At 40.4% G+C, this 23191-nt stretch overlaps 1 protein-coding gene across 7 annotated transcripts in view; it reads left to right on the top strand.

Moving 5' to 3' along the window:
- Window positions 1-23191, top strand: part of LOC135211092 (D-2-hydroxyglutarate dehydrogenase, mitochondrial-like) — a 166977-nt gene that overhangs the window by 108327 nt on the left and 35459 nt on the right. For all 7 annotated transcript variants that reach the window (XM_064244170.1, XM_064244168.1, XM_064244166.1 and 4 more), the window contains 3 exons: window positions 11003-11178; window positions 14350-14578; window positions 16650-16821. In XM_064244170.1, coding sequence (XP_064100240.1) covers window positions 11003-11178; window positions 14350-14578; window positions 16650-16821 — 577 coding nt within the window. The remainder of the gene's footprint in view (window positions 1-11002; window positions 11179-14349; window positions 14579-16649; window positions 16822-23191) is intronic.

The following is a 23191-nucleotide window of genomic DNA, read 5'->3' as shown; positions in this document are numbered from 1 at the left end:
TTTTCTCTTGTCTCCGGCGTAGCCTTGGACAAACTCCAACCATTTTGTTACCACACGTATTATGGCGGGGCTCTGGTTTAATCTAACTTTCTCGCTCCGGCATGCAGCGGAGCAATTGTTAGGCTGTAAGTGTTCTCCTAATACTTATGTATCTTTCCACTTACAGCTACCAACTGTCAGGTCTAGGGTGCAATGCGACTTTGTACGACCCTGCGCCCACGATGAGTGCAGATCTCACGCCCCGTGTGCCACGTCTCACAACGACATGATCGTCCTGGCACCCGGAAGCCTGCGCCATCTGTTACGACCTGTCAGTCAGCTGGTGGGGGGGGAGGGGGGGTAAGTCGATTGTAGACTTCTTTATCGTATTACTAACAACACTTAGTCATAAGCTTGTTAACCCCGCCTCCGCCACTAGAAGCTTCATTTCGCCTTCTCTTTCAGGCTGCCGGTGTGAGGGAAGTCGCCCTAGCAACCCTGAAGGCTTGGCGGTGGGGCCGGCTTCGGGATAAGAACGGCCGCCAAGGGCCAGCCCATACATCTTGGGACAAGAAGCTGGGCCCGTTCAGAATCTTCCCCGGCTGGCAAGTTCAACAGGATATGTTTGAACCCCATCGCTGCAGCCACCCCTCTCATCGCCTCCATCCAGCAAGAGATGCAGCAGTCGTTCGGGGCCGTGGCCACGCAGGAGACGGTCCCAGACGTCGCAACCTTGGACCTTAATATTGAGCCTATGGCGGTAGGTGCGGAGGATTTGTTGGTTGAGGTAGGTGTGTCGGGTGCCCAGGTCTTTCCTTGGGCGCTCCTGGATCTTCTCCTGTCCCTTCTTCTACTGCTTCTTTCCAAGGCTTTTTGGGATCTGAGATCCCTGACCCGCTCTCCCGCTCTCTCTGTACCCCCAAAGGTGAAGGGACAGAGAGAACCGAAGACCCTTGTTAAGACGACTTCTAAAAAAAGTCGTCGTCGTCTTCTTCAGCTAAGAAGTCTTCGACTTCCTATGCTGACGGTGAAGGCTAAGCCGAGCTCTTCCTATTCAAAGAGCCTCTAGAAGCAAGGCTTCTAAGAAGGCTCGCGCTCCTGCTGAGCAATGCCCTTCTCCGGCCTCCACCGCATCCACTCCGGCAACGCCGTTGGAGTAGCGGGACCTAGCACCTTTGATCCCACTGCTTTCTCAGCAGTGGTGATGCAACAGGTAGGAGAGATGGTAGGCTCACAGGTCTCCGCCCTCGGAACCAAGTTCGAACAGATGTTCGCACAACTGTCGAGCACTTTGACTCAGTCCGGGCCAGTCCATCCAAGATCTCTAACAGAGTTAGAGAGAATGAGGACCCCCGAGTAGACGAGTAGCTGGGCTGCTCAGGCTCCTCATCCAGCTCCCCAGTAGCAAGTGCTGGTATTCTCCAGCTACCACCGCTTATGAGTCGCTACCAGCCTTCTCCATGGAGAACCCATGGAGAGTGGCCGCTTACGCTCCATTCAAGGACGGTATGATCTCTGTCCCGGAGTGTGGAACTCGAAGGATTGAGGACTTCGAGTTTTATCCTCCGGGATTGACGCAGCCTTTCATTGGATATGCTAGGCTGACCGTAGCGGCCCTCACTAGGGAGGACAAGATCTCCAGAGAGAACGTGCTCTATAGTAGAGAGCACGCTCAACGGGAATGGGTTCACTGCCTTGAGGACTGGGAGTGTACCAACACTAAGCTCCAGGCTTTCAAGAGTCCTTTTACTATTTTTGCGACGGAGGAGGAGGCTTCTCTTCCGTTCGCTACCAAAATAGTGGGGAAGCGACTCTTCAGGCAGTCCTCAAGGATGAGCCCATGCCACAGCTGAGGGAAGCGGATTCTACTTCTCCGCTCTTTCCAGCCTTCGGAGAATTGTGGGAGAACTTGCCTGACCTTTCACGCTTGGTAAGCTCAAACCGGACTGTGCAATGGACCAGTTTGGCAAAAAGCTCCCAAGGCTGCCGGATTCCTTTGATCCAGGCAGAGTTCGACGCTCGACTAGGTTTGGCAGATCCCTCAATTCTCTAATTATCACGGAGATGGCTGCTCTCTCGTATGGCACGAACCTCTATTTAAGATTCTGGCCGAGTCCCAGCTTCAAACGGTTCAGACGGATGCTTTCGACTTCTTCCAAGCTAGGAGGAATTGCCGAAAGCACGTTCTGCAGGAATGTACTATTAGGCACGAACCTAATAGACTCCTGGCTTCCAAGCATGTGGGGAGCGGACCTCTTCCCAGAGTCTGCTGTAAATGAGGTGCACCACGAGGCTGCTAGGCTCAACCAGAGCCCTTAGAGCTAGGTGGGTATCTTCCTCTAAGAGGAAACGAAGAATCCGCCCACCCCCGCTGCTGGTAAGAAACTAAAGAAAGTATGGTAAAAGGTTCCAGCCTTACCCAAAAACACAGCAGCAGCCGCAATTCGTTCAGGCCGTCCCAGTTACCCAACCGGGACAACCTTCAACCCGAAGCAGACCCAACCCTCCTTCCTGTTGTCTCCTCAGTCGCAACCCTCGACCTCCTACGCACTCTCGCCGGCCTTAACCCTATGTATGAAGGTCAGGCTTACCCTCCCTTTAAATAGGCAGCGAGCTTAACCCTCCTTTAATAGGCATCCCGAAGGGTTAGCAGAGCGAGAGGCCACTTTCGCCAGCAAGGCACAGAAGAGCGGCAAGGAGTAGGCAGTTCAGAGGAGGGTAGTGGAGGTCAACCCGCCCAACAACAGTGAGGCTCCCCAGGTAGGAGGGAGGGCTGTTCCTCTTCCGTCACAGGGGTGGGGGTTCAGCAATTGGGCACAGAGCATAGTGTCCAAGGGATTGGGTTGGAGTTGGATCAAAGATCCCCCTCCAATCAAATCATTCCATCAAGTACCATCAAAGGAATTGACAGATTTATGCGGAGAACTCCTTCAGAAAGGAGCTATTGCGAGAGTCAAGCATCTAAAATTTTAAGGTCGCTTATTCAGCGTGCCAAAAGAAAGGCTCAACAAAAAGAAGGGTAATCTTAGACTTGTCAAGGCTAAACTCTTTCATTCGTTGCGACAAGTTCAAAATGCTTACCATCTCGCAGGTAAGGACCTTACTTCCTCGTGGGAGCCGTCACATGCTCATCGATCTTACAGACGCATACTATCATATCCCTATAGCCAGGACACTTCCGCCCATTCCTAGGATTCAGACTAGGAAATCAGACATTCTCATTCAAAGTGATGCCCCCTTCGGTCTGAATGTAGCCCCCAGGGTATTCACGAAAATAGCAGAAGTAGTGGATGCAACAATTGAGAACTCAGGGAATAATGATAGCAGCATACCTCGACGATTGGTTGATCTGGGCACCAAACAGTCGAGGAATGTCTCAAAGCCACGAAAAAGGTAGTTCAATTTCTGGAACATCTGGGGTTCCAGATAAACAAAACGAAATCCAGACTTACTCCGGAGTCTCGTTTTCAGTGGATAGGAATCCAATGGGATTTGTCTTCCCACAATCTGTCAATTCCAGTGGCCAAACGGAAAGAAATAGCCAAGTCTGTGAGACAATTTCTCAAATGCAAGCAAACATCAAGGAGAAGCCAGGAAGAATCCTAGTTCTCTTCAGTTGCTTCAGTGACAGATATCCTCCTGAAAGCAAGGCTGAAAGATATAAATCGAGTTTGGCGATCGAGAGCAAACGCCAAATCTCGAGACAAGTTGTCAGTAATTCCACAGATCCTTCGCAATCAACTCCGTCCATGGACAAAAGTAAAGAACCTCGGCCAAACGGGTACCCCTTCAATATCCCTTCCAGTGTTAAACCATTCACACGGATGCCTCCCTGTCCGGGTGGGGGGGATATTCTCAATTCAAACAAGTTCAGGGGACTTGGTCAGTTCAGTTCCGCCAGCTCCACATAAACGTTCTGGAGGCAATGGCAGTATTTCTTACCCTGAAGAGACTTCTTCCCCCGGAAAAGTCTCATCTAAGACTAGTTTTGGACAGTTGCAAGTGGTAGTTTCCATTGCATCAACAGGGGAGGGCTCCAAATCCAACCATGTGAACCATGTCATGATAGCCATCTTTGCACTAGCAGACAAACACAAATGGCATCTGTCCGCCAGCCACTCACTGGCGGGGGTAAGAAATGTGATAGCAGACGCTTTGTCCCGGTCGGTCCCTCTGGAATCAGAATGGTCCCTAGACGACAGGTCATTCCAGTGGATATGCCGGAGAGTCCCCAGGTCTCCAAGTAGATCTCTTCGCCTCACAAGCGAACCACAAGCTCCCTTGCTATGTGGCCCCCAACCTGGACCCTCTGGCTTATGCCACGGACGCCCTGTCGTTAGATTGGAATCAGTGGAGAAAAATTTATGTCTTTCCTCCAGTGAATCTTCTCTTGAAAGTTCCTTGAGCAAGCTGAGGACTTTCAAGGGACTAGTAGCCCTGATTGCTCCAGACTGGCCCAAGAGCAACTGGTATCCTCTGCTTCTGGAATTGGGTCTCCGACCTCAACGGATTCCCAATCCAAGCTGTCACAATCAGTACAAATGAGGACTGTGTTCGCTTCCTCAGGAATTCTTCAGACCCTAACTTTATGGACTTCATGAAGTTTGTGGCTAATAAAGATGCTAATATTGATCCCACAAAAAACTAACATCCTCTTCCTAGAATCCAGATAAGAGAGAGTCAACTATTAGACAATATGACTCAGCTGTTAAAAAATTAGCATCCTTCCTGAAAGAATCAAACACTACAACCATGACAGTTAACTTAGCTACTTATCCTTTTCAGATCCTTGTTTGAAAAATGGTTTAGCAGCTAGCACTATTACTACTCATAAATCGGCTTTGAAGAAGATCTTTTCAGTTAGGTTTCCAGATAGATCTGACTGAATCTTTATTTTTTACGTCTATCCCTAAAGCCTGTGCTAGACTTAGACCTTCTCAAAGGCCTACTACAGTCTCATGGTTTCTTACTGATGTCCTCAAACTAGTATCAGATACTGACAACTCGTCTTGTACATTCATAATGCTTCTTAGAAAGTATATTATTCTTATTAAGCCTAGCTTCAGGAGCTAGAATTTCAGAACTGTCGGCTCTATCCAGAGAATGCGGGTTCATGTTTGGAATTCCTCCCCTCAGGAGAAGTTCTGCTTGCTCCGGATCGTAGTTTTTTGGCTAAAAATGAGGATCCTCTTGCAAGGTGGGCTTCCCTTGGAAAGTCATCCCACTTCCGCAAGATCCTTCTCTCTGCCCAGTATCAACTTTAAGAGCCTTTCTATCTCGTACATCCTCAAGATCCTCAGGTTCTCTCTTCATGAGAGAAAAAGGTGGTACTTTATCAGTAAAAGGTATTAGACAACAGATCCTTTACTTCATTAAACAAGCCGATCCTAATTCATTTCCAAAAGCACATGACATCAGGGGAGTAGCCACCTCAATTAACTACTTTCAACATATGAACTTTGAGGATCTTAAACAGTATACTGGATGGAAATCTCCGACCAGTCCTTTTAAACGTCACTATCTAAAGTCCTTGGAATCTTTAAAAATTTTCTGCAGTAGCAGCGGGAAACATTGTTTCTCCTGATACTGTATAGTAGTCATAGTAATAGATCCAGGTCTCCCTTTCTACCTACCTCGTCCAACATGCCTCACCCTATCGCCATGCTACTCGGATACTCCGAGCCTTAGCCGCTGAGATTATATTGGTGGATTGTCCCTTATTTTTCGCTAGGGACATCCACACTATGTACTTATAATGTACTTCAGTGTACCTACCCTTATTTTTTATGCTAGGGTAGGAACACAATGTGTTTTGTATATTATGTAAATACATTATTTAAGTGAATCTATTTTTTGTTAAATTGCACTGCATTATTGTATTTTACTATGTTTACTATATTTAATTTTTAAGTACTTTACATTACTGGCTTTCTTTTATGTCATTGTTTAGAATAAGTTTAGCTTTAAGTACTTAGGTTATATTCTGTAATAACTGATTCACTTATGATATCCCTCTTTTTTTACAAACTGATTTTTCATTTGTCCTTTTTCCCATCTTGTCTGTTTCTCTGGTACTCTTTTCATAGGCCGACACGAGCTGAGCCCAGAAAAGGGATTTTTGACGTAGGAAAAATCTATTTCTGGGTGATTGGCTCGTGTCGCCCTATGAAACCCACCCTGTATTGATTGCCCTCCCTGCAGGACAAGTGTTCATAGATTAAGGATGACCGCTAGGTGCGCTGCTGTCCGTGGCGTCCCTAGTAGTAGTAGTAGCCGGCAAGCATCGCCGTTGGTATCATCTCTCTAGTGGGGATTTGATTGGAAGGTCCTAAATTGGTGAATGTCTCGTGGTAGTGATCCCACTCGCCCCTATTCTCATACCGACACTTCTTTTAAAGAGTGAGCGAGTCAGTTTTACTGACATTTTCTTAATTTTGTTTTCCTCTGGTAATTTTAGATTTAATTTTACCTAGAAAGAATGATATTAAGGATCCTTTCATAGGGCGACACGAGCCAATCACCCAGAAATAGATTTTTTCCTACGTCAAAATCCCTTTATTATTGTTCTTTATTCATGAGTCAAACTGACACACAATAAAATTTGATAATAGTTTAATTAAATAATTGTCCTCCCCAACGCTGTCATCCCATATAAGCTTCATCCATTGTCATTAATATCATAATAATATAGCCTAAGTTCAATAGCTTGATACCTATCAGCCAGTATTCACTTGTCTGTACTGTTGGTTGAGATAAGAAGTGAAACAAGCTCATTTTAGGCAAGGTTGCAATTAGGGTTTTCAATTTGAGCCTGATTTTGGATTCCCGATTTCGGGACAATTAGAAAATAATCCAGGGATTTCCTGGGAAATAATTATTTTTTAGATATATGTTCATTGTTAACCAATCAAAGTAAATGTTTTACACAGATTAAAAAATAAAATCCTAATAATATGGATAATAAAACAGATCTTCTTCTCTGGCTTTTTCACAGCTTAGGCATTATGATAAATCAGGAGTAGTCAAATTTGGATCCCAGTCAGAAGACTGTGTATTTAGGGATGATTATGACACAATAAAGGCCAAAGCTTTCCCGTCAGATCAGAGGGTAGGAAAATGCAAGGAAGTGGTGAATTCATTTCTGGCAAGGGAAACACAACTAGCAAAGCAGTGGCAGGTAGTTCTGGGAATTCAAAATTTTCCAGAGAAGCTGGTTCCTCACAGGAGGTTGCACCTTCGGTCTTTACAATGGAGGATGAAGGAGTTTTGGTCACTTACAAGCAGATCCCACTTTCAACAGAGGTGAGAAAAATTCTACTGTGGTGGTTGGACGACAATAATCTGGCAGTACCGCTACCCCTTCATCAACTCTCTCCAGATCTTCTGTTCTTGGATGCATCAGTTGAAGGCTGGGCCGCTCATATGGAGGATCTGATGGTTTTAGGAAAGTGGAGTCAACAAGACAGACCCTGGAACTAAAAGCAGCATTCCTAGCACTGCAAGAGTTTTGGGAGAGGGTAGAGGGATTACACTAAGGGTCAGCGTTAAGCTATTTTTGTTTGTGCTGGTCATGGATGTGTTGAGTGAAGCAATCAGGAATGAAAAGCTGTGGGAATTGTTGTACGCCGATGATCTGGTAATTGCTGCTGAAAATGAGGAGGACCTACAGAGAAGGGTTAGAGAGTGGAAAGAATCTTTAGAGAAGGGTGGCTTAAAGGTGAATGTAAATAAAACAGAGGTTTTGCTGAGCAGTAGGGAAGATAGCGACAGAATAGTAATATAAGAAAGAAGAGGTTCGATTACAAAACAAGGAGAAAAATGTAAATACTTAGGATCTACTTTAAGCCAAGAGGGAGGATGTGAAGCTGAAGTTGACAGTAGGATAAAAACTGCATTGGGGAAGTGGAGAGAGGTAGCTGGAGTGGTATATGATAAGAAAATGCCAATCGAGCTAAAAGTCAAGATACATAACACAGTGATAAGACCGTTGATGTATGGAGCAGAAACATGGGCTCTAAGAAGAAAAGAGGTTGTAAAGCTTGAGATAACAGAGATGAGAATGCTGAGGTGGATTATGGGAATATCGCTGCTTGAGAGATTGGAAAATGATGAAATAAGGGCAGGCAGGCTTAGTAAAGATTACAGAGGTGATAAGAGATGGTATGGGCATGTTGAGTTGGATGACGAGGAGGGAGTGAAGAGGACTAAGGAGGAACTTGTTAGAGGAAGAAAATCAAGAGGGAGACAGATAATTAGATGGCAAGGTAAAGTGAAGGAAGATATGGAGAGAAGAGGTTTGGTGGAGGATGATGCCTTTGATAGAAGGCAGTGGAGAAGGTGCATCAGGCAACCAACTCCTTAATGTAGGGATAATGGTGGGAAAGAAGAAGAGAGGGACACTCGGTAGTGTTAATGTCAGACAACGCTGCAGTAGTGGCTTGTGTAAACAAACAGGGAACCTAGTATCTCGCCAACTACATATCATGACAGTTCATCTACATCAGTGGGCTGTAAAGAACTTAATAGACATCAAGCCCAGATATATATTCCAGGGGAAAAGGAATTAATAGCAGATGAGTTGAGGTGCCAGGACCAGATCCTGGGAAGAGAGTGGTCCTTACATCAGGAAGTGTTGGACAGAATGTTTATCTTGAGGGAAAGGCAGATGGCAGATCTGTTCTCAATAAGATACAAGAGGAAACTGGAGATACATTGTTCAGTAGTCCCGGACATGAAAGCAGCAGCGGAGAATGTTTTAAAGCATTGGTGGGACAATCTGAACATATATGCTTTTCCTCCATTTTGTCTGATCCGTCAGGTTCTGAACAAGGTGATGCGGTCATGAAATCTCAGGATGACCCTGGTGGCTCCTTGTGGCCAAAGGTAGAATGGTTTTTTGGCTCTGATTTCCCTGCTTGTAGAAGTTCTGAGAGAACTGCCACCCTGGCACAACCTACTATGTCAACCCCATGTGGAGAGGTACCACCAATCAGTACAGTCTCTATCTATTCACAGGTGGAGACTGTCAAGTATCTCCCGTGAGCAAGAGGTTTTTCTCAAAAAGCAGCATCGCAGATGGCAGGATATATCAGAAAGTCATCGTCATGTGTGTACCCAGGGAAGTGGTCTGTCTACTATGATTGGTTCTGTAGACTGAATATTTCTCCACTCGGAACTTCTATTCAGCAAATAAGCTATTCAACAAATGGATTTTCTGATATACCTTATAACAGAAAAACACCTGTGGATGAAAGATGTAGGTATATCTTCTTCATGGGAAATATCTATGTTAATGAGAAGTTCTGAGTAATCCTGTTCGCTTAAAGAACAAAAATCTCCCAACTGGGATTCAACCTTGGTACATATTGTCTAGCCTTACTAAGGCTCCCTATGAACCATTGCAACAAGCCACTAATCAAAGTGTGATGCTAAAAGCAGTCTTCTTGTTGCCTCTAGCATCTACCAAAAGGGTAGGGGGAAGTACATGGCTTGTCATATGAAGTAAAACATTCCAGAGGTTGGAAGTCATTAGTCTTCTAGTTTTTACCAGAATTTATGGCTAAGACACAGAATCCATTAGTTGCAGATGACAGATTTGTCTCCTTTCGTGTACCTTCTTTGGAGGCTTTGTGGATAATGACCCTGAAGAAATGTTGTTATGTACTGTTAGGGTTCTTTGTGCTTATTTAAAAAGAACTCGTCACCTGAGACCCAGATTTTGTAGGCTTTTTGTTTGCACAGACCAGTTCAAAAAAGAAGTGTCCAAGAAAACAATATCATTTTGGTTAAGAGAAATGATCAGGAATGCATATTTGACAGAATCTGGAAGGTCAGAATATGCCTGTTCAGAGAATTTTGAAAGCTGGTGTTTGGTTACATCAAACCACTTTCACTTCCTTTTACTTGAAGGACATTGCCCATAGGTCCTTGGACACATTTTCCTTGGGTCCGGTGGTGGCTGCTTAACAAGTTGTGTAGCTCATCCAGTACCCCTGGCGGGTCAGTTTGTATCTAGTCTAAGATGAAGGTATGAAAATAGAATGAATGAGATGATTGGTCTATTTTCTTTCCCATGTTTTCTATCTACTTCTTTACGTATGAGCAGCAAGAAGAAGAATACCATCATAAGCTGGAACGGACAAGATACTGGTAAGTGAGACAGCCATACATTTAGAGTGATCAATAATGTATGATACTTTTCAGTAGTAACACATCCCTCTCTGTAGCAAGGAGAGAGAGGAGTGATAACAAACCCACAAAAGAAGATACTTTGGTTTGTTATGGGAACAGACAGCTGTCCATCTTCCACAGATACATTGAACTATGCCATTGTATGAAACACCCAGAAGTAGGAACCTAAAGATACTCTTATATCATAGGTTCGGAGGTTGAGGTCATTTTATTCAGAAATTGACTAAAGGTGATAAACTCCCAGTTGGTTTATAATACATATTTACCTCCCACCAATGAGTAAGCCTATCCTAATGTTAGGACCGAAGGTTTGTTTCATATATGAAAAAATGAGAAAGTTTTTAATCAATTTGTATTTTTCATAACTAACAAACCAGAGGTCTCAACATATAAAGGCCCATCTCGAACTACCCCTTTGACATTTAAACTGGGTTGGAAGAGTAACTAATGTAATCGAGATACTGAAGGCATTGTGGGGGGATTCCACAGACCTCGTCATCAAGCACATATGCAAGTACGTACTAGTTCCTTGCATAAAAATTTTTAAAAATAATTTTACCGGTTTTCCAGCTGGCGCTAGATTTATCTTAATGTTAAGACCTCAGGTTTGTTAGTTATGAAAAATGCAAATTAATTAAGAAAATGTGTCACTTTAATTATAAGTATTAGTACATATATAAATTGTCTCTTTGTTATCAAGGATAAATTATCCTCTTAAGAAAACACTATATATCAGTAAATCCTTCACTCTCCTCATAGTCTGTGTTACTTAAAAATGGTACTAGTTTAGTACTTCATGTTATGTGAGAAAATTTATCCTCTCAAATTTTAGGAGGACTACGTGTTGTACGCTATGGTGGTCTCCATGGTTCTGTTCTTGGTGTAGAAGCAGTCTTGGCCTCTGGTGAGGTCATTGATTGTATGTCTGCTATGAAGAAGGATAATACAGGCTATGATCTTAAGCACCTCTTTATTGGTTCAGAGGGAACATTGGGAATTATAACAAAGGTAAGAACTTTTATGTATGTTGCTTATTTTAGTTCCCTATAACAGAATATTTAGCTTTTTTTATGAGTTCTAGCCGCTGGCTGGCACAGTTGGTAACGTGTTGGCCTCGTAAACTTTAGGACCACTATTCACCCACTTGTCAAAGGGTGAAAAGTGAGACTGTCTACCAAATGGTTACTGGCATAAGTGACGTCATGGTGGGCAGGTTGGGGTTACCCAGCCGACGTCCGGATGAGAGGCACTGTGGGAGGACTGAAACACCAAAGTTTAAACTTTAGCTAATATCAGAGTAAAATTTTTTCTTGTTTATTTCAGTACATTCAAGTACTAAATTTCTGTACTAATTTCTGATTTATAGTATATACTATACATGCAATATGTAGATACATTTGGACATTGTGTTTCACTTATCTTTCCTTTGTTGCCTTGGTTTTGCATTTGGACGTTAAGTTTCTTGTTGTTATATTTTAGCTAATGCTAGTGGCAGCTTGTCAGTAGGCACTGTGGATCTGTAGCACCCCCTATAGATTTCATACATATGCATAAAATTTTGAATATGTACATGAATATGAGAAATTAAGTATAGATTATCAATAATCCGTAAAACATTACCATTCCCTTTGTCCTTGTAAGTAAAAAAAAAAAAGCAAATGAATTGAAACAATATGTGGAACTGCTGGTGCTCTGCAGTTTTAATTTTGCTAACAGGGTAACAATGTGGTAGCCAGCCCGCATGTAAAGGTGAGGGGAGCACTGCCCTCTCTAGCAGTGTTAGTCTAGCTGTTGGAGGGAGAAGGTGTTTTGAAATTCGTCAAAGCTTAATCAGTATTTACTATTAGTGATAGTGATCAAATTAGTGATGATACTTATGATATGTAATGCAGAATAATCAAAACAGTGACGGGTTGTAGTAAATGGGATAAAATGATAACCACATTAATGTCAGTAAGTAAAATTCAAAATAGTAGCTTTCGGTAGCAGTTCTGCTGCCTTCCTCAGCGGGAGAGAGAAAGAGCAGAGAGAGAGTGTGTAATAAACAGCACCCCTATGAATGATAGCCATGAGCCACCACTGGCTAATGTCTGGGTTACTGGTAACATTTGTGTGCTCTGTTGTAAAACTGTCATAAAACTATGTTTTTTGTCTTAGTTCGTGACAGAATGTCACTATGAACTTACCTTGTGATTTTGGATTTGTTATGTGTCATACTTAACCTACTAATACAGCTGGCTTGTTTAAACTGTCCCATTTCTGGAAGTAAAACACATTATGTTTGAGTCTTCTTTAGAGTGTTCCTGGTTAACAGATCTTGCAATTCTGATTCTCCCTGTACAAGATGTAATATTCAAGTCATTATTCAATGAAAAAGATGCCTAAAAAGAAAAGCATCTTAGTAGAAGTTATTGATAAAAATGCTCTACCTAACAAAAAGGTATACGTATAAATAGAAGTTATATATTAATGATGTTTGAGTTTGTATGGTGCTTTTACGTTGCATGGAACCAGTGGTTATTCAGCAATGGGACCAACAGCTTTACGTGACTTCCGAACCACGTCGAGAGTGAACTTCTATCACCAGAAATATATATATATATATTTATGATGTGCATAGTATAGGTTTCCCCAAGCAAACATAGTGCAGTAATTGTGGCCTCCTTCATTTTGACCCTCTTCTTAAGTATTGCAGGTATAGTACCTCGTCTTTATACTGGAAGGTGAATCAGGAATAGTAAAATACAGTATAACTGAGAGATAAGAAATAATAGGCTTTAAGTGAAATTTTGCACACATTTGTGGGACATATTTTCATGCAGCTTTTGTTGTATACATTGGCAGAGACAGGTAAAAGGTATTTTGCTATTGTCATTTATCAAGAAGTTGTTATAATATCAAAATGTTAAGAACCTTGACGATTTCTTAGGGAGCTAATTGCAACAAGTGCAAAAATGTTTGTGCTCCATTTCTACTGTTTTCCTTTGTGCTCCATTTCTACTGTCTTCCTTGAGGTTAAAAACTTTTTATTTCTTTTATAATTTACAGTGTTGGAACAATGTAAATAATGTATAATGCCCCCAAAACAGAATAAGGAATACTAAAATATATCAGAGCTCATATGTATAAGGTCAGAAATATAATGAGACTATAATTCAACATTTAATTTTGCAACTTGTTCCAACTTCAAGGGGCATTTTTTTAGCCACCTTTCAAGGAGGACATTGACAACCTAAGGTTAACTCTATAGAAGGGCTGTATGTACCTACATAGAGGAACCCATAGACGTTTGTTTTTGTTAATTTATTTTGAAAATTTGTATGTAAAAGGTCAACTATTTGTTGAGGGCAAGATATCCAACACCATACTAAAAAGATTCATTGTTCATTTAGACCACCCTCTAGAAGGGAGAAAGGCTACTGCTTGTGTTGTTGAATCAGAATTGGCCACATGTGACTGATACATGATGTAACTGCTGTTTTGTTCCTGTAACAAGACATCATTGGCTAATTAAGTGTCTTTGTCTTGTGGATGTAAGGTATATATTTCCTCTGAGTGCCTGGATGAGATGGATAATTACCCTGCTTTTAATGTGCCCAGAGAAAATTTTGCATGTGATGGGATGCATTATAAATATTTTTATTTTATTTTTCTCTATCACAGATACTTTTTCCTTGATTACAAATATTTATAAGGGAGTTTTATGTCAACCTTGGTAATTATGTTTACATTGTAGTTATCTGGTTCACAGATTATATAATACATGTACCTGCTTGGATGCATGAACATTACATACTTTCTTTCTCACAATGTTGTTTAGCAATACCAAAAGATTTTTAAATTACTTGGATTTTAATGCCAGCTTTGTCAATATCCAGTTGGACAAAAATACTGAACAACTAATTGAAAGGTTTACAGATTGTATTGACGCTGAAATCGTTTTCAGGTTCCTTAATATTTCCTTTCTGGTAGAAGCTGCAGCTTACCAAAGTAGCTTCGATAGTACTTCATAAAAAGCTCCTTCTCAACAGAAAGGGAGACTTAAATACTATTACTATTGTATACTGATGACTATTCTGAGCTAATAATGTGCTATTTGATGATGTTTAGCATAGGTAAAATAGGTTTTTTCCATTTGTGAAGCAGAACTGTTTAAATTTTATATTTTCAAATTCACAGATTGCCATATGTTGCCCACCTCGGCCAAAAGCAGTAAATCTTGCCTTCCTGGGTTTGCAGACCTTTGAAGATGTTCTTCATACATTCAGAGAAGCCAAAGCAAAACTTGGTGAAATTCTTAGCTCATGTGAATTTATTGATAGGAGTTCCATGGAATGTGTAGAGCTTAATTTGAAGTTGAAACCTCCAATTGATCCTCATCCCTTTTATATGTTAATTGAGACATCAGGTAAATATTTAGCATTTAATGGCTAATTGTACTTTGTTTAATGCTGTTAATATTTTTACAATGCATACATCACCTAGAGTTAGAAGTGTGTTGAAGTAAACTGCTAATTCCTTCAGCAGATGTTTAGCCACAAATCTAGAATTTACAATGCCATTTCCCATGATACAAAATGCTCCCAGATGAACCTTCTTTCAAGATAGAACATAAGTTGCAATAAGTCTGAGCTCATTCTGTTTGTGTTTATTCAGTGGAACCTCATTTTTGTATATAATCCATTCCAGAACCTCCCTTGAAGTCCGAAATGTACAAAAACTGAAACAATAATTCCCATAAGGAATAACGCAAATACAATAAATGCATTTCAGACGCGCAAAAATATTTTTTTTAAATACATTTTACAGGGAGTAAATAGCTACAGTTTTAGATACAGAAAACAATGAGAAATAAATATAAATGAGTAATGAAACAAATACATAAATATCACCCTCACCTTAATGGAAGACTTGTTAGTGTATGGAAGACAGAGAGGAGGAGGAGGGGAGGTTATTGTTTCTGGCATCTCTTTAAAATTTGCCTAAAGTGGAACACGGCATTGTCATTAAAGATGTTGGAGAGACAGATTACAACATCTTGGTTGGGATGATAATTCTTCACAAAATCTTTTACATCACTCCACTTTGCAAACATGTCCTTAATCACTGAAGCAGTGCAAACATGTCCTTAATCGCTGAAACAGGCACATTATGTATTCCCGTTTGCTTTCTGAAATTTTCAAACCAGCCTCTGCTGGCCTTAAATTCACTAACATCACAGTACTTGTAGGCATTATCTTATTGTGACTGGCATGCAACACCCTCCAACACTGCTATGAGTTCTTTCTTAAATTCTATGGGTTTTCTTGTCATTTTTACAGAAAGGTTGGCACTAGGAATTTTCTTTGGCCCTGTTATGGCTTATTTAGCAAAGAAAAAGCACAAAAAACAACAAACATAAAAGCAGATTGGGTTACAAGAGAACATGGGATGCTTTGTTTGGGTGCTCAGTACAGGGCCTAGTCATGTGGTGGGCCCCGGAAGGAGCGTTTCCAAATGTATGAAATCTGAGGGAACATAGAAACCCAAGGCAAAATTTTGTCGGAAAAAGTCTATGAAAACCGAATTGTACAAAAACCAGGGCTTACAAAAACAAAGCTGTGGTTTAGTTTATATGATTGCAAGAAAAATTTTCAATACAAATTTCATGTTTCATACACAAAAACCATTGCCTTTTGCTATGCTCTCCTCCTATCTTCATGTTGGGTGCAGGCTTCTCATTCCTGGGGTGAATAATTATAATAAAAAGGCTATGTGAGAGATATAATGCTGCTACCCATGGAGGGGAGATTTTCTTGCTAAGTGTAATTAAATCATCATCTTGAGAAATTTAAGTAATTTACAGTCATGTCTTTAAATTGAAGTCTAAGGCTAATAAGTCAGTTGTTTGTTTGCATGAAGTATGAAATATGTTCAAAATTTTCATAATTTTAAAGCAATACATTAGTACATTGTTTCCCCTAAGTATGAACATGATTTTTAAGTGTCCCCCCTCCCTACTCTCCTAGTTGTATTGTACTTCATCTTTGGAAGAATAACTTGCTAAGCATTATGTAGAGGATCTCCTCTAAATGTGAATTGTTAATACATATTCATTGTGAAGGCTCCTTCCCAATTATACTATACTTTGAATGATTTACTAAGTACTGCAACACTGGAAGGAAGTTTTTATAAATTGGGTGTTGTAAAGCTGAAGATTGTAAAGTATATAAATTTCAGATTTTGTTGTAATGCTGTAATATCAATTTAAAAGTGTCCCCTAGTTATGAAACATGCAAACTATTTCATTTTCTGGATCAAAAGATGATATGAATACATAAAAATTGAACATGTTTTGAGAACTGTCCCCAGGAAGTTTGAAGGCTGTTAGTGTTTTGTATTATTAAACTATCAATACTTATCCATTTTTTTTTTTAGGAATTCGTGAAGTACAGTTCTAGTAGTATATGGAAACTCTTAGTGTTCCTCTTTTTTTTCAGGATCAAATAGTGAACATGATGAAGAAAAGTTGAACATGTTTTTGGAGGACTCATTAGGATCAGGAAAGGTATCAGATGGTACCGTTGCATGTGAACCATCTCGAATGTTGTATATCTGGGGCCTACGAGAACGAATTGCTGAGGCTCTCATCCAAGAGGGATACACATACAAGTCAGTTACTAAAATGTTCTTTGTGATCTTGCTTTTTTTTAAATTAATTATGTAGATAAAGAACCTAAATCTCTTTAGAAATTTAATTTTATTTGTTATTTATATATATACTATGTTGATTGTTGACCTTTAATTACTAGAGCACAGCTAACCCAACATAATGTCAGTTATTTGATTGTACAATTTCACGTTATATATGCAGTCTGCGATTTATGGGTCTGATTATTAGAATGAGTTCTTACCTTATAAACAATCCAATTATTTGACGTTGAACTCTTACTCCTGCAATAGTAGACTTCAATGAAAGGTTACAGAGGAAAGTGGTAGTAATAGCTACCTGGTAGGAGTGGTTCCTAGGCAACACAAGTAATTTTATGGAAGATGCCTTAAAAAAACCCGGAGAACTTAACAAAGCTAGAGGCCTCCAAAGGTTTGCCCTTCTATTTTAAGTACGGATCTTCATGCTGACTACCCTCTTGTCTACCACAAAGACGTGGTACAATAAGTTCCAGAAATGAAGCGACAAATCGTAGCTGGAAAAACTTTTTTTTTCTACAGTGAAAGCTCCATCAAGCAAAATAAAGCTAACATGTGATGCACAAATATCAAATCTATGATATGATATGATATATATATATATATATATATATATATATATTATATATATATATATATATATATATATATATATATATATATATATATATATATATATATATATATATATATATTGTATAGATACAATCATAAGAAAAATTTACGGTAATATTAATTATTTTAAAGTATGGTAATTACTTCAAACTATAGAAACGAAACAATTTGAAATTTTCGTTCAACACAGGATTACCAACATTACCAATGTATACCTCAAGCAATGTGGAAACAAATATTTAATATAGTGTATTATCAATTATTTTAGCAAAGACGCATAAAACCATGAAAGTATCAATAGAATGTAAAGGGAAAATCTCTGCGACATTAAACATAACCATGAATGCACTTAGATTCAACAGAGAAGTAGGGTGTGGTTGGTAGTTCTGATTCTAGCTTCTAGGATCGAACATAAAACACCATCTTTGAGAAAGGCTCTAACTGCTGCTGCTACCATCAGGTGACTAGGCCTAGTTCCAAGCATAGCAAGGCTTACAATGCAGGGCCACTGTCTGTTATTTAGCCAAGATAGAACCATCAGGACCAACACCAGGACCTGTCCTTGCACCTGGGAAACAGACTAGCAATATAAAAAAATAAGAAAGACGGTCCCAAGCAACCAGAACACCCGTAATATCACCACCTGGTTAAGTAGGGAGACGACAGACCCCTACCACCCCTCCTCCCCTCTACCTCTACCTCTACCCACAATCCTAACTCCACCTTTTTTACTTCAACCTTTTACCTCAAATCTTCGATCCATATTCTAACTATGAAATTTAAGACTGAATTTGCGTAAGTGGGCGTATCATAAGATAGTGATATCACCTAAATTCATATTTCCACGAACAACCAGTAATCAGTTGTATATATATATGTGTGTGTATATATATATATATATATATATATATATATATATAGTAGTATATGATATATATAGATATAGATATATATATATATATATATATATATATTATATATATATATATATATATATATATATATATATATATATATATATAGATATAGATATGGATTGGATAGGATATAGATATAGGATATAGATATAGGTAATATAGATATAGATATAGAATATATATATATAGATATATATATATATATATATATATATATATATATATATATATATATATATTATATATAATATAAGGCCCCGTCAACGTTCATTCGTTCTCGGATTCGCGGACTCACTGATTTGCGGATTTTTCTCTGGACCATATCTACCCATTATTTGCGGTGAATTCGCCTATTCACGGGATTTTCCGACGATAAGTAATCACTAATTTGTGTATTTTGATGTTATTTTCAATGCCTAATACATTTTTATGATACAAAAATATTTACTAATTTTAAAATATTAATATTGATCAAAAACTGTACTAGTAGTTTAATAAGATTAAATGATATCACATAACTAATAATTCTCTCTCTCCTCTCTCTCTATCTCTCTCTCTCTCTCTCTCTCTCCTCTCTCTCTCTCTCTCATACAGAGATGTATGCTTTTTGTATGATAAATGATTTACTAATTTTCAAATATCAGTATTGATGTAAAGAGCAATCACTTCAATAAAGAAAATACTACAGTGAGTTAGTAAGATTTTAGTTCTTTCAAACTCCAGGTCTCTCTCTCTCCTCTCTCTCTCTCTCTCTCCTCTTTTACTGAGATGAGAGATTTTTATGGTACATATATGCGTAATAGTGTTTATCAATATTTCAAAATAATAATAATAATATGTAATTTTTTGTTAAAAATGACTGCTGCTTCAGCACTATTAATCTTGTAAAGAGTCTTCTCTATCTTTCTGATGACGGCTTTCTCGTTGTTGCTTAGACTGGCGAGCAACGCACCAAAGGGCATGGTAAAATAAATTCGGGTTGAGTCATTTGATTTTTTATTTATTGCTTATACAATTTCTCTCTCTCTCTCTCTCTCTCTCTCTCTCTCTAACGCGACATTTCTCCTGATCGACAGGACATTCATCAAGCGATAACTGCTGAGGGACTGAATTCCAGTTGGCGAGTCCATCTCCTTTTATCGTGGTGTTGCGAGCTCTTGAGTACGGTCAGAGCACCTCTCCGGCAGGTCGGGTTTTCATTGGTTCTCGGGAAGGTGACTCATACGGCGGGCGTTGACGAGTCTTGCAGACCTTCTCAGGTTGGGGGTATCACCGGGAGCCTCTTGATTGGCTTCTACCTGAGTGACGTTACCCCTGGTATTATTCTCATGTCCGGTGTTCGTTTCATGCGCGTTGGTACTTTCGTTAGGGGGGAGGGGTGTGGTCCTCCTCACACACGTCGGTATCAGGAACGCTTCTTGGGTGGTGTTAAGGGAAGGCTTTTCCTCGAGGATGAGCAGCGCTTCTAGGAGACGCAGACGTCGTGGGTCAGGTGCTTTCCCGATGATCTTAATATTCCTGACGATGTCGTCTCTCGCGATGTTTCTGCGGTGTACTACAAGGGCGTGCTGCCTAATGGCGCCCTCCTGGGCGTGGCAGGAAATCCTTTTTGACAGGTGCATCGTCGTCATGCCGATGTAAATCCCAGGTCATCCTTGGGCGGGGCATACGTATCGGTAGACGACGTTGGACTGAAGCTGCTTCAGGGGGTCTCCTACCGGCGGGGAGGGGTTGTTCTTCATCAGGAGGTCCTTCGTACGCCGATTCTTGTAGTAAATAATGAGGGACACTCTCTTTCCTTCCTCCATGGGGCGGACGTGTTCCTCTATTATTTTCTTCATGGCTGCTTCTTCCTCCTTGTATTGGTGGTGCATGAAGGCTTTATAGAAAAGTTTTATATCCTCTGGGGGCGGAATGTTCCTTCTCTCTTCCTCCGTCATGTACCATGACGAGTACAGCAGCAACGATCGGCTCCCCTTCCTCGACGTCCTTGTCACGAAGACAAATCAGAAGTTGGCGACTACAGTTTACACCAAAGCTACGAACCTCGGACTTTGTCTGAATGGTGATAGCGAGTGTCCTGCGCGGTTCAGACCACCACCGTCAGAGCCTTCGTCGGAGGGCCCTGGACCCTCTCGCACTGTTCGACGTGGCAGGACACACACCTCGAACTCGATCGAGCATCCCAGATGCTAATTAACAATGGGTACTCGAACAAACTCGTAAACCGAGAAACTCGAGCCGCCCTTGACAAGTGGTACATGACGGAGGAAGAGAGAAGGAACATTCCACCCCCGGAGGATATCAAACTTTTCTATAAAGCCTTCATGCACCACCAATACAAGGAGGAAGAAGCAGCCATGAAGAAAGTAATAGAGGAACACGTCCGCCCCATGGAGGAAGGAAAGAGAGTGTCCCTCATTATTTACTACAAGAATCGGCGTACGAAGGACCTCCTGATGAAGAACAACCCCTCCCCGCCGGTAGGAGACCCCCTGAAGCAGTCCAACGTCGTCTACCGATACGTATGCCCCGCCCAAGGATGCCCTGGGATTTACATCGGCATGACGACGATGCGCCTGTCAAAAAGGATTTCTTGCCACGCCCAGGAGGGCGCCATTAGGCAGCACGCCCTTGTAGTACACCGCAGAAACATCGTGAGAGACGACATCATCAGGATAATTAAGATCATCGGGAGAGCACCTGACCCACGACGTCTGCGTCTCCTAGAAGCGCTGCTCATCCTCGAGGAAAAGCCTCCCCTTAATACCACCCAAGAAGCGTTCCTGATACTGACTTGTGTGAGAAGGACCGCACCCCTCCCCCTAACGAAAGTACCAGCGCGCATGAAACGAACACCGGACATGAGAATAATACCAGGGGTGACGTCACTCAGGTAGAAGCCAATCAAGAGGCTCCCGGTGATACCCCCCACCTGAGAAGGTCTGCAAGACTCGTCAACGCCCGCCGTGTGAGTCACCTTCCCGGGAACCAATGAAACCCGACCTGCCGGAGAGGTGCTCTGACCGTACTCAAGAGCTCGCAACACCACAATAAAAGGAGATGGACTCGCCACTGGAATTCAGTCCCTCAGCAGTTATTGCTTGATAATGTCCTGTCAATCAGGAGGACACGTCGCGTTAGAGAGAGAGAGAGAGAGAGCGAGAGAGAAAGAGAGAGAGAATTGTATAAGCAATAATAAATCAAATGACTCAACCGAATTTTACCATGCCCTTTGGTGCGTTGCTCGCCAGTCTAAGCAACAACGAGAAAGCCGTCATCAGAAAGATAGAGAAGACTCTTTACAAGATTAATAGTGCTGAAGCAGCAGTCATTTTTAACAAAACATGCATGTCTACGAGAGGGTCTCCTTCCGAAATAATAATAATAATAATAATAATAATAACTGTAATTACAAAAATCATATGTGAAAGTATTTTACAAATACTACGATAATCTCTCTCTCTCTCTCTCTCTCTCTTAAAGCGATGTATGTTTTTTGGATGATGATTTACTAATTTTCAAATATCAATATTAATGTAAACAGCAATAATATAAATTCATTAAAGAAAATACTAAAGTGAATTAGCAAGATTTTAGTTTATAAATAAAAAGAATTATGTAAGAATAAAAGAAAATGCATTTTACCCCGTGTCTTGTTTTTGAACACGTAGCCAGCTTGGTTGGCTGGGTTCCAACTGTCAAATCCAGTGGGGAGCGAGTGTTGCCATCTGTGTGTTGCCATCTACGGATCATTGAAATTCTCTCTCTCTTTCTCTTTTACTGATAAGAGATAATTTCTATGGTACATGTGTATGTTTATTAATATTTTTGCATAATAAATAATATAATATAACTAATTTCAAATTCACATGTGATAGTATTTTAAAGAAGTACAATAATCTATCCATTTCACTCTTTTAAATAAGGACAACCCTCTCTCTCTCTCTCTCTCTCTCTCTCTCTCACGAGATACTAGCATGCGCTAGTGGTAACTCTCCGCCCGTCTGTTTTGGAGCTGGAATGTTATGTATATAATCTTTTAAGGACATTACTAGCTTTTATGTAAATAATAATATACATACTAGTTTAGCAAATAATATTTACTGTTTAATGAAGATTAAACAGTAACAATAACATTCTCTCGCTCTCTCTCTCTCTCTCTTACGTATGGTTTATTTTGTTTTGAGCGTAAATAAATGATTTACCTTATACTAATTTTCAAATATTATAAGATTTTACTTAAAAATAGCGGATTCCCAGTCTTTTTATCCACTTGGAGAAACATGGGCAGAAGTAAATGAGTTTGATATACGATGGTGGGGGAGGAAGCGTAGTCCTAGGAGTTTATTCTCTCTCTCTTCTCTCTCTCTCTCTCCATTAATTATTCTAATCTGTCTCCAGGGAACTCATTCATATTTCACTTCTTGAGGGTCAAATATATGATGTTGCCATTCATTGTCTCTCTCTCCCTCTCTCTCGCAGTCTCTGTTTATATTGTTGTAGGTATATATTTTTAATGGAAATGTTTTAAGATTGAATTTAAAATGATATTAATATATACCCTCAAAGATTAGTGCAGTAATAGGTTAGTAATTTTAAGGTATAGTTTGAAGTAGGATGTTATTAAAGGTATAGCATTTGGCAGCTGAACTTTAAGATAGGCAGTTATGAGCATTTTTAGTGGTGGTTTTACTATTCGCGGGTTTTTAATAAACTATTCACGGGGGTGTCTGGTACACATCCCCCGTGATTACGGGGGAACACTTTACATATATATTATATAATATATATATATATAT

This window comes from Macrobrachium nipponense, chromosome 4 (genome assembly GCF_015104395.2).
Source record: "Macrobrachium nipponense isolate FS-2020 chromosome 4, ASM1510439v2, whole genome shotgun sequence".
NCBI classification, from domain to species: domain Eukaryota; kingdom Metazoa; phylum Arthropoda; class Malacostraca; order Decapoda; family Palaemonidae; genus Macrobrachium; species Macrobrachium nipponense.
The sequence above is the reverse complement of the archived record's forward strand: the minus strand, read 5'-3'. Positions and strand labels throughout refer to the sequence as shown.